Source organism: Microcaecilia unicolor, chromosome 3 (assembly GCF_901765095.1).
Source record: "Microcaecilia unicolor chromosome 3, aMicUni1.1, whole genome shotgun sequence".
NCBI classification, from domain to species: Eukaryota; Metazoa; Chordata; class Amphibia; order Gymnophiona; family Siphonopidae; genus Microcaecilia; species Microcaecilia unicolor.
Window position 1 is genome coordinate 494,775,254 of NC_044033.1, and position 17,879 is coordinate 494,793,132.

Here is a 17,879-nt window from a genome sequence, read left to right on the forward strand (position 1 = left end):
GGCGAGGCAGAAAGGACGGAGCCTAGAGTTGGCGGTGGTGGAGAAGGGTACTGAAAGGAGGGATTTGTCTTGAGAGCGGAGGTTACGGGTAGGGACGTAAGGGGAGATGAGGGTAGAGAGGTAAGGAGGGGCTGCAGATCGAGTGCATTTGTAGGTTAGTAGGAGAAGCTTGAACTGTATGCGGAATCTGATCGGAAGCCAGTGAAATGACTTGAGGAGAGGGGTGATATGAGTATATCGGTCAAGGCGGAAGATAAGACGTGCGACAGAGTTCTGGATGGACTGAAGGGGGATATGTGGCTAAGTGGGAGGCCGGTGAGGAGTAGGTTGCAGTAGTCAAGGCGAGAGGTAATGAGAGAGTGGATGACTGGTGGTGTGCTCAGAGAGGAAGGGGCGAATTTTGCTAATGTTGTAGAGGAAGAAGCGACAGGTCTTGGCTATCTGCTAGATATGCGCAGAGAAGGAGAGGGAGGAGTCGAAGATGACACCGAGGTTGCGGGCAGATGAGACGGGGATGATGAGGGTGTTATCAACTGAGATAGAGAGTGAAGGGAGAGGAGAAGTGGGTTTGGGTGGGAAAACAAGAAGTTCGGTCTTGGCCATATTCAGTTTCAGGTGGCGGTTGGACATCCAGGCGGCAATGTCGGATAAGCAGGCCGATACTTTGGCCTGGGTTTCCGCAGTGATGTCTGGTGTGGAGAGATACAGCTGGGTGTCGTCAGCATAAAGATGATAGTGGAAACCATGAGATGAGATCAGGGAGCCTAAGGAAGAGGTGTAGATTGAAAAAAGGAGGGGCCCAAGGACAGATCCCTGAGGAACTCCAACAGAGAGCGGGATAGGGGAGGAGGACGAACCATGAGAATGTACTCTGAAGGTACGATGCGAGAGATAAGAGGAGAACCAGGAGAGGACAGAGCCCTGGAACCCAAAGGAGGACAGTGTGTCAAGAAGTAGGTTGTGATTGACAGTGTCAAAAGCGGCGGATAGGTCGAGGAGGATGAGGATGGAGTAGTGTGTGGAAATGCTCCCATCAAGCTGTCTGCTTGCCCTCATTTGCATACAGGCAGAGCTGTGGTGCCCATCCCCCTCCTGCAAAATGAAACAAGTTCAGCACTTTCTGGGCAGCTCTACTACAGCAAGCAGACTGACAGTTTACCTTAGAAAGACTAATCCTGTTTGGGCCCTGTTTACTAAGCTGTACTATAGGCGAGCTAACATTTTTAGCTTGCAATAAAAACGCTAGCGCACCATAGTAAACAGGGCCCTTTCTATATTAAAAGCACTTTACCCAGATTTTCTCTCCCCCCTTATTCTTATCAAAACCCACCTCACAGGAGGGGTTTCACAATCAAAACGTGATAAGCACGATTGTTCATAAAATCATTCATGGAGACGCCCCGACCTACATGCTAGATCTTGTGGACCTTCCACCCAGAAATGCTAAACGATCATCCCGCACCTTTCTCAACCTACACTTCCCCAGCTGTAAAGGGGTCAAATACAAACTAACACATACGTCCAGCTTCTCCTACATGAGCACGAAGATGAGGAATGCACTACCAACTCACTTGAGAACGATCAACGAACTAAATAGCTTCCGTAAAGCTGTGAAAACCTACCACGAGAACCCATAATGACTAGAACACAACCCTTTACACTCCTTTATTCAGAATATCTCACTGTATAGCTGCATAACCTGAGCCTCTTGTCTTCTTTCATCCCTTTGTAACACCAATTGTATTTCTTCCCTGTTACAGCGATGCAGGCCACACTGAGCCTGCAAATAGGTGGGAAAATGTGGGATACAAGTGCAATAAATAAATAAATAAAACATCCTGACAGCTTTATTCTGAACCGACTGGATGGCCATGTAAGGAGTCTCTTATGAGAGAATTTATCAAATGACTTCTAAAAATCCAAATACACCATGGGGCTCATTTTCCAAGCACTTAGACTTACAAATTTTCCATAGATTATTATGTAACTTTGTAAGTCTACACCTCCACATCAACCACTCATGGTTTGTTTACACTTTCCAAAAAAAAAAAAAATCTAATAATTGGTAAAGCAGGCCTTCTCTTTGCAGAGCCCTTGCTGATTCATTCACATGAAGCTGTGCCTGTGTGGTCAGTAATTTTGTTATTAGTATACCTTCAACCATTTGGCCCAGCATCAAGATCAGGCTCACTGGTCTATAGTTTCCCAGATTGGCTCAGAGGGACTTTTTAAAAATTGGTTACCCTCCAATCATCCGGTATCATGGCCATGTTTAATGATAAACTACAGATTACATCTTAGCTACTGAAAGTGGAGAAATCATAACCGGGCAAATGGATGAGACCATATTTAGTCTTTTTCTGTCATCTTTCATTATATTGTGATAAAACCACTGAAACCTACACACTTATACCATCACTTGTCATTTTAGAAGGCTTGTGTGGCATTTATACACATAAATGTCCTAGACATGCAAACAATATTAAAAAGCTGGTATTCTCATGTGCAGGTCTACAGAAAGTACAGTTTTGAAGGGGGCTTGTTGTGTGCAAAGCTTAGACAAGCTTGAAAAGTATACATATATTTCCAATTGCAATGGCAATACATGCATAATTTACATTGTTGGCTGAGTGGCATGCATATCAGCTAGCTGCTCATTTGGATCTGGGATCTATACAAATTGCACAGGTAGTAACTGTTCTTACCTATCTTCTGTTTAAAACCACCTTCAAAATACAAAATTTAGCTTGGCTTCTTAATTGGCTCCCCTTAGGCATCCAGTTTTATGTCTGCATTTACACATATGAGTGCCAGCCTGTAAGTTCCAAAATTGGCACATCTAAGTACTGACATTTACATGTTCCAAACCCCTGATTCTGCTGCTGTTTTTCTTTTTGAACATGTTCTTTTCTAAAATGTCTGTTTCCACTGTATGTGCGGTAAATTACATGTGTATTTCCCATGTCCCTGTAAGTATTCAGCAAGCCTTTTATAAAATACTTGGGGAAACTGTGCACATCACCAATTGAATGTCCCTTTTCCTACTTAGACTCCTATGCAAAATCGAGCTTCTACTATGATATGATGAGGCCATTACCCAGGAGCACAGAAAGATCAGCACGCACATTCCTAAACCTCCACTACCCCAGCTGCAAAGGACTAAAATATAAATTAACATATGCATCCAGCTTCTCCTACATAAGCACGCAGCTATGGAATGCATTACCACTCGCCGTGAAAAACATGCGTGACCTAACTAACTTTCGGAGATCACTAAAGACCAACCTATTCAACAAGGCATACCAAAATGATCCATCCTAACACCAGACAACGAAACTCAAGCCAGAATTGGACAAGGCCTAACTCTATATACTTGACTACCAAGGTCTACTCTACCACAAATGAACTCTAACGCTATAACACTTTGTTCCTCATTCCGAATCTGAACTCTTTATACCTAACTGCTTAATCTACTACATCAATCACGATCCTTAATGCAATACCACTTGTATCTCTTACTCCGGAAATGGCGATCGCCATGTCGGAACAATGTAAGCCACATTGAGCCTGCAAATAGGTGGGAAAATGTGGGATACAAATGCAACAGATATATAAATAAATAACATAAAACCTCTCATCCCTACTTAGTGTCATCCAGCAGGTTCCATCTCACACTACCACAATGAGGCCTCCCTTTCCCAGCAACCACTGTAGACTAGTGATGCAATGAAACATTTTTAAATGTAAAAGCAACACAACAAAGGGAGAGTACAGTAATCAATACGACTCTTCCAGAAAGCCAGGGAGACGAGATGAAGAGAAAAGTTCTTTATTTTGTAATAAAGTAAGATTACTTTACCATAAAATAAGGAACTTTTCTCTTCACCTCATCTCCCTGGCTTTCTGGAAGAGTTGTGTTGATCACGCTACTCTCCCTTTGATGGTTTGCTCCTTTCGTAACGGAAACAGTTTCTCTACCTTGGTGATTTTTTCCTAAATGTAAAAGCAAACACGAAATCCATATACAGATTTACAGAGATGTGAGTATCCCATGAGTGGTTACAGTATTTAATAAATTTACATTCTGTCTATATTCTTAGGCAGATAACAATAAAACATACATCTAATATAATAAAACGCACCGTGAACGTTCTAATGAGGACAACGTTCTGTGAAGCCATCTGACGTCACTGAAGCTGTAGGGTTCGTGGATTCGTGGTGTGAAGCCTCCCTTCAAGCCAGCCAGCCAGCCGTCTCTGCCCCGCCCTTGCGACAAAACAAACAAATCCGGAAGCGAAACGTCAGGGAAGGAGGCGGCGCTCCCGACGTCTAGCCTTCCCTTCGCTGTGTTCCGCCTTCAAAATAAGGCGGAACACAGCGAAGGGAAAGCTACACGTCGGGAGCGCCGCCTCCTTCCCTGACGCTTCGCTGCCGGAAACGCCACGGAGGTAAATTGAAAAAGAAGAAAAAAAAAACCAAAACGATGCATGGATGCGAAGGGGGGGGGGACATGGATGCGAAGGGGGGGAGGAGAAGAGGGCGGGCCAGGCTGGGACATGGGATAGAGAGGAGCATGGATGCGAGGGGGGGGGGGGGGGTCATGGAAGGGAGAGAGGGGACTTGCTGGAAAAGGATGAATGGAGGCGGCAGGGGACAGAGGAGCATGGATGGGCATGGATTGGGAGGGCAGGGCTCAGGGAGAGAGGGGAATTGCTGGAAAGGGATGAATGGAGGGGGCAGGGGACAGAGGAGCATGGATGGGCATGGATTGGAAGGGCAGGACTCAGGGAGAGGGGAATTGCTGGATAGGGATGAATGGAGGGGACAGATGGGCATGGATGGATATGGATTGCAGGGCAGGCCTCAGGGAAAGAGGGGAATTGCTGGATAGGGATGAATGGAGGGGCCAGGTGACAGAGGAGCATGGATGGGCATGGATTGGAAGGGCAGGACTCAGGGAGAGGGGAATTGCTGGATAGGGATGAATGGAGGGGACAGATGGGCATGGATGGATATGGATTGCAGGGCAGGCCTCAGGCAGAGAGGGGAATTACTGGAAAGGGATGAATGGAGGGGGCAGGGGACAGAGGAGCATGGATGGGCATGGATTGGAAGGGCAGGACTCAGGGAGAGGGGAATTGCTGGATAGGGATGAATAGAGGAGACAGATGGGCATGGATGGATATGGATTGCAGGGCAGACCTCAGGGAGAGAGGGCAATTGCTGGATAGGGATGAATGGAGGGGCCAGGTGACAAAGGAGCATGGATGGGCATGGATTGGAAGGGCAGGACTCAGGGAGAGGGGAAATGCTGGATAGGGATGAATGGAGGGAACAGATGGGCATGGATGGATATGGATTGCAGGGCAGGCCTCAGGCAGAGAGGGAAAATGCTGGATAGGGATGAATGGAGGGGGCAGGTGACAGAGAAACATGGATGGCCATGGATTGGGAGGGCAGGGCTCAGGGAGAGAGGGGAATTGCTGGAAAGGGATGAATGGAGGGGGCAGGGGACAGAGGAGCATGGATGGGCATTGATTGGGAGGGCAGGGCTCAGGGAGAGAGGGGAATTGCTGGAAAAGGATGAATGGAGGGGCCAGGGGACAGATGGCCATGGATTGGGAGGGCACGGCTCACACTCTCTCTCTGATATACAATGTCTTTCTGACTCTCACTCTCACACACTCTGTCTCACACTGTATCACATTCACTCTCTATGTGCCACACAGTCACTCACACACTCGCTTGGTCTCATACACTCACTCAAACAGAGAATCTGTGTCTCACACACACACTCTCTCTCGCCCACACACACACACTCTCTCTCACACTGTGTCTCACATACACACTTGCACACACTCTCATTCTCACACACACACACTCTCTCACAAACACACTCACACCCAGACTCACTCTCTCTCACACACTCACACTTTCACTCTGACTCTCAAACAGTCACTCTCACATACACTCTCCCAAACATACACACTCCGAGGAAAACCTTGCTAGCGCCCGTTTCATTTGTGTCAGAAACGGGCCTTTTTTACTAGTAATCAATAAAAACAATACAATCACAAATTTAAAATAAATATGACAAATATTCCAAATAATCTTGGAAAGAAAAAGTCTGTTTGAGTTGCTGAAAAGGCCTGAATAAATAAATATGCCTTCAGGCACTTTTTGAATGCATTCACCACGGGAATTAATCTCAAATCAATTGGCAGTTTGTTCCACTCCCGAGGACGGACGCACTACAGAGAAGGCTCCTAGCCACGTGTCCACAAAATGTGTCTTATAGCTTGCTGGCAGTGTCAAACGCCACGTACCTTGAGATCATAGAGCTCTGGAAGGTTGATAAATATTCGAAATCTATGACAGTACTGTATTCTACAAGGTTAGTGTTCAATGTGAATGCACAGTTGCATAATATTGAGAGTACCTTGGAATTCTAGTCAAAAAATAATCTCCAACCTGAGACACATACCATTATTTACAGTTTTAAGGACAGGCCATACATCATATGTATAAGCTGTAAGTGGGGATAAAAAGCAGTATAGAAAGAAAAATACAAAAACAGACCAGATGTCGCTACTGTATTTTTTTCTGAACTATTTTGTTTTTAAAGTTTTCTGACGCATGATGTTTGAGTCTACACATTAAAAGACACATGCAGAAGTCTCCACATGGCTTTTTAGATTAGAAATTCTCCCTGAAGAAGCCCATATATGTAAAACACAAGCCTATGTTAAGGCCTTCTTCTTCTTCTCTGGTGTACAGGGATCTTCATGATTCATATATTTGCTTGTATTACATCACCATTCAAATATATGCACAAGTTAATGAGGTTTTTTAAAGTGTGTGATGATTAGGTCATTGTGATCACTTTGGTTGCTTCTTTAATATACTTTTTTCCTCATTGCTAATTTTTGCTGCTTTATTTTATGTTAATGCTGAATATTTATTGGCATTGACATCATGCTGTATATAAATAACTCCTCCTCTTCTATAAACATACCTGTTTCGGATCATACACCATGAGCCTGTTCTGATACTGGGCAGTATTAGTTACTCCTCCTGCAACAGAAAATAGTTTAGGTTTCCATGAATGCTGCAGAAACTGATCTGTTGCATGTTAGGAATGAAAACTGATTCTTGGGGAAACTAGACATACTTTTAGGAACTAGCTATGAGGTTAACATTTGATAGGGAGCTCACACAGTTACACATCTCAGAGCACAGGGACAAAAGCATCAAGACGAATGACTTTGGAAGCAGTGAGTCATGTTCTAGTAGAGCTGATTCAGTCACTACTGAAATCACATTGGTACAACAAGAAATCAGATAGAAAAATAAAGGTAAGGAGAATCTCTACAGCAATTCCCAGATATGCTTGTGCAAAACAAAAAGGCACAGAACCATGAGCTAACAACATAAACAGAGAAAGGCAAGAACGCTGTATTAAATTCAACTATTCATATACTGTAGCCAAATGTAAGGCTTAAGACTGATTTATTCAATTTTGACCCCGTTTTGAACAGATTGTAAGTAGGAAGTGAGCTGTGCAGGTCAGTGCGTCTCAAGTTTCACCAGTATTTTAGGACAGAATCTGCTGATGAAGAGCCTGTTTTAAAATACAGGAGAATCAGATATTTATGCACCAAGTGAACGCAGTATAAACAACCATTTTAGAAAATAAACATATAAAAAATTGACGGGGTCAAAGCCGACTCACCTGCAAATGCGCAGTAGAGACTTCCCTCTCTGTCCCGCCCTGATGACGTCAGAGGGCGGAACAGTGAGGGAAACGGAGTCGGACTGTCGGACGCTGCTGCTGGAGCCTGGAAACGAACATCGCGCGCACCAACCTACACCCTCTCCCCCATCCCCGCCACCGCTCCCGCCCCCCTCCGTATCGGGCCCCCTGCACTGACCTGACAGTGCCTCTCACCTCCGTGTGGAAGCGCTGCAGGCAACAGCAGAGCAATCTGCTGCTGCCTGCAGCGCTTTCACACGGAGGTGAGAGGCGCTGTCAGGTCAGTGCAGGGGGCCCGGCATGGAGGGGGGAGGGAGCAGCAGCGAGGAGGGTAGCTGAAAATCTCACCCGTTTTAACGGGCTTAACGGCTAGTATCAACATAAAATGTGCTGGAACGTAACTGGAACGTAAGGGGTCCTTTTACTAAGCTGCTTACCACAGGTTAAAATCCACTGCCGTGGGGTGCACAGGGTGCGTGTTTGGGGACAGAGATTAAATGTGCCCAGCACTAATTGGTTAACACAGCTGCATCACCATGCACTAACCCATTGCATGTGGTTAGCGCAGGAGTCCTTACTGCCTAGTAAATAGGTGGTGCAAAGGGCTCACGTGCTCATGGCCACGCGTTAATTGGGAAATAAGCACATGGCTATTAATACAGAAAATGCAGCCATTTTACAGCCACACTAAAAGTGGTCTCAGCACACGGAAAAGTCCTGCGCTACTGATACCGTAGGCCACTTTTTAGCGCAGCTTAGTAAAAGGGCCTCATAACCAGTTATTATCCTAGTTTGGTATTTGGGGAGGACAAAATCCACTGGAGAATTAAGGGAAAACCTTCTCCCCTTATCCCTCCAGGGGAGTGTTGTTCAATAGCAGCTCTTCACAAAACCTTAAACCTGCTTGGTAGCAGGTGCAACTCCCAACTTCGATTTACTAGGACTCAGACATTTAGACTCCATCTGAAATAGGGAATAAATGTCTATGAACTTGCCATGTCCTTGTCCCACCCAAGACATGCCCAGACCATGCCCCCTTGCTATTTGCATGTACTTGGGTTTAAGATGTAAATACCCTGACTTTGTAAAATAGGGACTTAGATGGTTATGCAACATAAATGTTCAAGTGCCAGTTTATACACGTATAAATGTGAAAAACATAGTTGCTTACCTGTAACGGGTGTTCTCCATTGTCATCAGGATAATACAGACACAGATGGTTAGGCTTCTCCACAAGCTGCATGTTCGAATGTGCTCTCCCTAGCTTGATTGTTATATATCAACAGCCAATTGGGTATATCCTTGGTCTTTCCTCTCAGTTCTATGTCAGAATTCCCTCAGTTCATAATATAGCAAAGCAAGATGAATAGAAAGAAACTGCATGTGTCTCTGCATTCTTCACATTTTTTTTTTTAGGAGAAGGCGTGTGGGAGTTGTGTCTGCATTATCCTGATGACAATGGAGAACACTTGTTACAGGTAAGCAACTATGCTTTTTTCTGTGTCACAGAATAATGCAGACACAGATGGTGACTCCCAAGCCCATGGAATGAAAGTTAGTCACGGACACCCATGGAAAGAGATAAACAAGGCAGAGGAATTACTCTGAAGAAAATAAGTTCTGGAGCACAGCTTGTCCAAATTTAGCATCTGCTCTAGTTGCCGTGTCTATACAATAATGGAGGGAGAAGGTATGAGGGGTAGACCTGCCCTACATATGTCTATAGGTGTTACTCCTCGAAGATGAGCTGTGGAGGTAGAAACTGTGCTGACTGAATGGGCTCCTAGTCTTGATGGAGGTGTCATATTAAATTGTTCATAACAGAATAAGATGCAGTCTGCAATCCATGACAAAAGTGTAAATTTGGAGACTGGTTGTCGTAATGTTTTCTGATTGAAGAAAAAGAAAAACTGTCTATGGTGTTTTGTTCTATTGAGATAGTAAAGGAGAGCTCGTCTGCAATCTAGAGTATGTAGAATAGTTTCTGCAGACGTCAAATGGGGTTTTGGAAAAAAATTGGTAATGTCCCAAAGAAGAGACTACTTTAGGGAGAAATTCCGTATGAGTCTGAAGGCCTGCTTTTGATGGAAAAAAAATTGTATAAGGAGGATAATGTAGCAAAGCTTGTAAATTCACTGGTGTGACTTGCAGAGGTAAGTGCAATCAAAACTAAAGTCTTCTAAGTAAGGTGTTGAAGGGATGCAGAGTCTAGAGGCTTAAATGGATATAGAAGTTAAGATAATACTAAATTTAAGTCCCACGAAGTTGGAGAAGGTTGATGTAAATAGAGTAGGCCTTTGAAGAAATGCTGTAGTAAAGGGTCAGTGGAAAAAGATGACTGATCCTTATGGTAGAATGGAATTGCTGCTAATGAACTCTGATGGAAGATGATTGAAGGCCTGAATTGGATAATTGATGTAGATATTATAAAAGAGTTTGGACAGAACAGTTAGATGGAACGTAGTGATAGTTTGCACACCAATCTTTTCATTTCATGGAATAAGATTTGTCAGTAGATGATTTATGAGCTGCTTTAAGAATTTCTTCAAGCATTAATTGTGAAGAAGACTGTGAGCTCCATGAAGTCACCAAGCTGTCAATGAAAGTTTCTTGAGATTGTGGTGAAGAAAGTGACCTTTTTTGCAGTGTAAGAAGAGTTGGATGTCAACCCAGAGGAATGGGTTTATCCACTGAGAGCTTCAGAAGCCAGGTGAACCAAGACTGTTGGTTGACTCGTGACAGAAGAAGATTTGGAGGGAAGGCATAAAGAAGTCCTATGTTTCAAGAGATGGAGAAAGTATCCTTCTGAAGACTATGGTGGGATGATAGTCTGGAACAAAACTGGCTGTATTTTGTATTGAGGTGGGTAGCAAAAAGATCTGTGAGAGGAGTGCCCACCACTGGAAGATGTAGAGTGCTGTTTCGTGTGCAAGGGACCATTCATAAGAGCATAAAAGTAGCCATACTGGGTCAGACCAGTGGTCCATCTAGCCCAGTATCTTGTTTTCCAAACAGTGGCCATGCCAGGTCACAAGTATCTAGCAGAAACCCAAATCGTGGCAACACTCCATACTACAAATCCCAGGGCAAGCAGTTGCTTCCCATGTTTGTCTCAATAGCGGACTATGGACGTTTCTTCCAGGAATTTGTCCAAACCTTTTTTTAAACCCAGATACACTAACCACTCTTACCACATCCTCTGACAAAGAGTTCCAGAGCTTAACTATTCGTTGAGTGAAAAAATATTTCCTCCTATTTGTTTTAAAAGTATTTCCATGTAACTTCAAATGTTCCCTAGTCTTTGTATTTTTGGACCGAGTAAAAAATCGATTTTATTCTATTCATTCTACACCACTGAGGATTTTGTAGACCTCAATTATATCTCCCCTCATCCTTATCTTTTCCAAGCTGAAGAGCCCTAATCCATCCCCTTTATCATTTTGGTCGCTCTTCTTTGAAGCTTTTCTAATTCTGGCATATATTTTTTGAGATACGGCGACCAGAACTGAATGCAATACTCAAGGTGCGGACGTACCGTGAAATTATACAAAGGCATTATAGTATTTTCAGTCTTTTTCACCATCCTTTCCTAATAATTCCTAGCATCCTGTTTGATTTTTTGGCCACCTCTGCACACTGAGCAAAAGATTTCAGCATATTATCTACAACGACACCTAGATCTTTATCTTGAGTGCTGACCCCCAAGGTGGACCTTAGCATCAGGTAGCTAAGATTCAGATTATTCTTTCCAATGTGCATCACCTTGCATTTGTCCACATTAAATTTCATCTGCTATTTGGATGCCCAGTCTTCCAATTTCCTAAGGTCTTCCTAAAATATTTCACAGCCCGCACATGTTTTAATAGTTTCGTATCATCTGCAAATTTAATCACCTCACTCGTCATTCGAATTTCCATATCATTTGCCTATGTCATGGAAAGGCATCTCCATTTATTCATAGTTACAGGTAACAGATCTCACATTGAGGCCCTTTTTACTACAGCTTAGCATACGCTAATAGACTTTAGCGTGTGCTAAATGCCACGTGGCCCAGAGGTATAACATAGGACATGATGCATTTAGTGTGCACCTATATCCATTAGCATGTGCTAAGCTTTAGTAAAAGGGACACATTACTTAACAAACAAAAAAATCCTCGATTTTTAGGGTCCTTTTACTAAGCTGCAGTAAAAGATGGCCTTAGCCTACACTTATGTGGGTGTTTCTAGTGCGCCGCTAAAGCCATTTTTCCGCAGTCATAAAAATGCCCTTTTTCTATTTTTTTGCATTAATGGTCATGTCCAAAATGAATTAAAGATATCATGCTGTATCTTGCTGTTGTTACCATTAGTTATTAGATGACAGGCCTTGTTAATTTTGCACAGTGTAATAAACTTTGGGGGCCCTTTTACTAAAGTGCAGTAAGGTTTTGCAGTTCCTGCATGCTAGTAGAGCAAATTTTAGTGCGGAAAGTGTAAAGCCGCTGAAGAAAATGCAGGGGGCGTGCCTAGCATCTGCCATGCATTTATGCTGTGGGAGATAGCAGAGGTGCCAGTGTTATCTGCCATAGCATATAACATGGGAGAAGTAGTAAATAAATAAATAATGTAAAAAGGCTCTTCTCACGGTGCCATACCTTCTCAATGTTCTCCGTTCTTCAATCCCCCCCTATAGTCTGATCGGTGTCTGCTCCCCTCAACATGTCTGATCCCTCCAATATGTCTTGTCTCCCCAATCAAACCCACCCCCAACCATACCCTGCCCTGCTCAATTAAGTCGGCCCTGCAAATCTTTACACTCCCCCACCCCCAAACCTCCTGTGGAACTCACCCAGGAGTCATTGAAATGTTTCCCCAGTGATGCCAGGCAGCAACAGTCCCCCTTAACTGCCACACAGGTTGCTGCCATCCCTCAAAATGGCATCTCTGCCCCCTAGCAGGGGCTGCTCCCTAGCAGTAGTCTTGTGAGACTACCTAGGGGGCAGAGGTGCCGTTTTGATGGACAGTGCCAACTCTGGTGGCAACAGAGGGGAACTATACCACCCTGCATCACTGGGGAACATTTCAATGACCCTTGAGTAAGTCCTGGATGGGGTCGGGGGCTGGAGAAGGGTAAAGATTTGGGGGTGGAATTAGTTGGGATGGTGCAGTGAATGTATGTTGGAGTGGGTTTGATTGTGGGGACAAGATTTGACTAGACATGTTTGAAGGATCAGAGATGAGGAGGATGACCAAGGACATGAGGAAGAGGCTTCGAATATGGTGGGCGGGTGTCAACCGAACTTCAATGGAAGGGGGTTGTAGAGTAGGAGATATAAGGGAAGTGTGCCACTGCAGGAAGCGCCTTCATACATTATTTGTTTACTACTCCTTGGCTTCCTCCCCCGTTTGCGCATGCTACATGACTCACGGATGCGCCTCCTCTTGAGTGGCAGTAATTGCAGCCACACTATTTTGCCTGTTGGGACAACTAGCAGGTTAAAAATATCACTCCCTGCACTGCTCCGCTCTGATCCTGCCCCAATCCTGCCCATTGCTGTATTAAGCAGTTAGCACGGCATTTTTACCACGTGGTCTGTCTTAATGCACATTAAACGTTAGCACGGGTTTGTGCCAATATTTAATGTGAAGTAAAACCCGCATTAGCCACTTAACAGTTTAGTTAATGGACCCCTTTATTTATTTGGACCAAGAGACAATCTTAAACACAGATAATCTTATATACATATCAAACTATTAATGGTTATACAGATCCAGAAAACTGAATAAACCCAAGTTCAGGTTAGCCATACCTCAGTGTAATAATATTATTAATTATTTTTAAAAATACCATAATAATTAACATCTTTCCTTCTCCTATTTTTTTTTTTTTAATTTTACTAAACCAGAATTATTGAAATCTGATATTCCATCTGGATACCTATAATTATTTATTAGAGGAGAAAATGTAAAATAATAATAAACAAATATATCGCTAGACCCCAAGTTTCATGGCACACAACTCTTTCTCTCTTGCAAATGTTGCTCACATGTGGTGCCTTATAATTGCATTCACTTCACATACCCTCTTCTTCATTTTTAGATTAATCTGCCGAAATGAGATGCAAAGGATTTGCATACAGATTTGACTACACAAAAATAGATATGGAATTAATAACACTCTATATGTTTTAATTTCTTCTAGAGTGGAGTACCCTTGCCTGTAGCGGTATTCTCAGCTTTGAAAGTCATCAAGCTGATTTCTCCGCTCTTTAGGTTGTGATACCGCATGCTGCTAGACTGTCCCCTGCAATCAAAGCTCTTCCTCAGATTCTATGCTTTCCCCTAACAAGTGTATTTTATAGATTGGCAGGTTTGATCTCCCTCCCCAGGGAGATAATCTGCATCTTAAGTGCTTTCTATAGATACGTCTGTCATTAAACATACTACCTTATATTATCACCATCAGTTTTGGGGAGTACAAAAAAAAAAAAAAATTCCTCCATCTAGCTTTGAAGCGTGATAATAGAAGTTGCCAACCATTTTCTGCTGAAATTCAGAATTAAGTAGCCCACTGTGTTTGTTCAGGCCTGATGCTGTCTAAAATATTACATTGGCTCTAAGTCTTCAACCTTTTCTTTCTTAAATGGGAAGGATCTGGAGCCTCTAAATATATGAGGAACAATAAAGGAAGTTTGCAAAGAACAACTGCAGTCTTACAGAATGTCAGACTCTATAACTACACCCAGTTGATATTTGTGGAAAAAAGGCATTGCACTAACCAAAATAATAAATGCAAGGCAAAATATATAGCAAGAGGAATCAGGCACAGCAGCTGTCAGAGTGTTAGGGTGCTGCATTACCATGTCTGCTTTCCCCGGAGCACTCCAACAACAGTACTTTGCACCTTAATTAGGTGTGATGTCACTAATTTACATACTATTAAACACATACATAGAAAATATGAGCATATTCAGCTATAATATGCTACTTTATCATATATCAATAGGCAAACAAAAAAAACAAAAATAAATATTGAAAGCAAAAGCTAAAAATAGTGCTTACAACAGTTCGGCAGAGTATAATTATAGGTGTAGAGGACTTCCTAGAATGATGGGGCTGAGGGGTACCCTAGAGGCTGGTGCAAAAGAAATTTAGGTAGGGTTTATGTCTAGAATAACTCAGATCTCCAAATCCTTCTCTCTCAATGCACAATGTTGTCAGCTTAAATGTTAATAGTTAGTATTAAATAGGCATAGGGGAATTCTATATATGGTGCCTTAAAAATCAGCACGGAAAACCACACGGTTAGCTTGAGTCTATAAACTACGCCTAAGGTTAGGCATAGTTTATAGCAGTGGTTCCCAAACTTGGTCCCGGAGGCACCCCAGCCAGTCTGGTTTTCAGGATACCCACAATGAATATTCATGAGAGAGATTTGCCTCCACTGTGTGCAGATCTATCTCATATATTCATTGTGGATATACTAAAACTCTGACTGGCTGGGGTGCCTTCAGGACCAGGTTTGGGAACCACTGGTTTATAGAATACTCTCACGCACCTTTCTTGTGACTAAAGTTTAGAAGCACCCATTTAGGCTATGTAAAACCAGGCCTAAATACCCACATCTAAGTTAGGCACAGATCGGTTGTATTCCATAATAGTGTGTATAGTTTTTTTGAAAAGCCCACAACCTGCCCATTCCATGCCCCCTTTTCAACTGTGCACATTAGAATTTACATGCACCGTGTTATAGATAAACACCTACAAGGCTGTGCAAGTAAATTCTAATTAAATCCAATTAGTGGCGCTAATTGGTTAAGTATCCATTATTGGCACTGGTTGGCTCATTAGTCAAGTTGTGTGCACATTTTGGCTGTGCAGCCAAATTAGTACGCACAACTTAAGGTGCCATATATTGAATATGGGGGATAGTAAATTCAAAGGAAAAACACGGATGGGCTCCTCAAAACTACCATTATGAGGTAAAGAAGGCTTAGGAAAACAATGAGGCACCTATCCATTAGAATACATTCAAATACTCGCAAAAAGTATCAGTTTGAGCAGTACTCTCTACTTCAAACTCATACATCTTTCACACCTCTTTCCAGGCCAGAAAGTTGTTACAATCTTTGATTGTCAGTAGCGTACCTGTTGCTCTTCTTTAATTTGGTCAACTGCCTTTCTCCATTTTTCCTCTTTAGTAGGCAAACAGGTCTTCTATGCCCCAATCAGACTCCTCTCTGCTCTTTCACTCTCTGTGTTCCCCAGTGCTCCCTTGCTCCTAGATCTGGCAGTTCAAGCAGCACCCAAGAGTAAGGCCTAACCTCATCTCTCTCAAGGTCTCAGCACTCACCAGCTCCACTGCTCCCAGCATCCAAATCCTCTCCCTGACAAGGATTGTGGGTCAGTAGCAGCAGCTTTACTCTCTCTGCTGAGGTTCAGATCTCCCCAATTTATCCGTCCTTTTCTCTTCTCTTTTACACTCTGTGCTTCAGGGGACAGCTGTGGATCAGACTGGTAACCCCTGACCTTTGGGAACAAACCTCTCTCCTTTCAGTATGTACCAGGAGATAGCTGTGGACCAAAGTGGCTTTCCGCCTTTCTCCTTAGCCACCTCCTATAGGTTTTCATCTCCCCTTGCTGCGGACCCCTTTGGGGGAGGAAGACAAAGCTCTTCCTTGAACTCAGAATTTTAAACTTCCCTCCAAACGTCAGAGCTTTGATTCTGTTGGGCTACTTTCCTGGAATAACATAAGTACATATGTATTGCCACACTAAGACAGACCTAAGGTCCATCAAGCCCAGTGTCCTGTTTCCAACAGTGGCCAATCCACGCTCACCCCCTGTTTAAATTTGTTTGGCCCCTTTCTGGAGTAGGGGCTCAGAATGTTCTACCTCTAACTGCATAGGAAAGCACTTTCTGGAAGCCTGGGTTCTGATACCAAGGCAAAACTTGGATTTTAGCTCAGCCATTTGACAATTTTGTTTCCAGTTTAGGTAAGGTTGAAATTAATTATTATATTATTTATTTAGATTTTGCACACACCTTTTTCAGTAGTAGCTCAAGGTGAGTTACATTCAGGTACACTGGATATTTCTCTGTCCTAGGAGGGCTCACAATCTAAGTTTGTACCTGAAGCAATGGAGAGTTAAATGACTTGCCCAAGATCACAAGCAGCAGTGGTGGGATTTGAACTGGCCACCTCTGGATTGCAAGGCTGGTGCTCTAACCACTAGGCCACTCCTCCACTTATATTATAAAAGTTGGATAAAAATAAATGCATAAGTGCACAAAGGGGTTGGAACAACTCCCCTATGCTTATCATTTTGATCACCACTCTCTGTATCTTTTCTAATTCCACTTCTTTTTTTGAGATCCGGTGACCAGAACTGCATACAACATTCAAGATGTGGTCACAAAATGAAGTGAATCAAAAGCACTGTTCTATTCTCCATTTCTTTCCTTTTTTTTTCAATTATTTTATTAAATATATTTTTTAAGAAAAACAGCAACAAAGCATACAAACATAAAAACAAACCGAACAAAAACATACATGTGTATCTGAAGATTAGCAATTAACAAGACAATCCATATTTTCATTTAACACCTTCCATTTCTTTGACCAGCTACAAAGATACTGTAAGCAAATCTTCATTTAGTTGCAAGCCTTTCATAACTGTATGTTAAAGTATATGTACAGTCTCCATTCCTTTCCTAACAATTATTTCCAACATTCTATTTGTTTTCTTAGCTACTACTGCACACTGAGCAGAAGATTTCAATGTATCATCAATGATGACACCTAAATCCTTTTACGGAGTGTTGACTCTTAATGTGGAACCTTGCATCATGTAGATATAGCTTGGGTTGTTCTTCCCTACGTGCATCACTTTGCAATTGCTCACATTAAATTTCATCTGCCAACCGGATGCTTGGGGGGGGGGGGGGAAATTATCAATATGGGCTATGATTAAGACAGGTTATTTTACTGTTAACCCAGGTTATTAGTAACTAGGTCTCACTGCATAAACCCCCAGATTCTATATATAGAGCTTGAGTTGCAAGCACAAATTTGGGCATGCACCCAATTTGCACGCACAACAATTGAATAATGAGCCAATCAGTGCTGATAATTGGCATCCTA

General features: G+C 42.9%; 1 protein-coding gene across 1 annotated transcript in view; it reads right to left on the reverse strand.

The window, feature by feature from the left end:
• KLHL32 (kelch like family member 32) overlaps positions 1–17,879 on the reverse strand; it is a 186,786-nt gene that overhangs the window by 32,030 nt on the left and 136,877 nt on the right. The window contains 1 exon segment of the mRNA XM_030195636.1: positions 7,016–7,074. Coding sequence (XP_030051496.1) covers positions 7,016–7,074 — 59 coding nt within the window.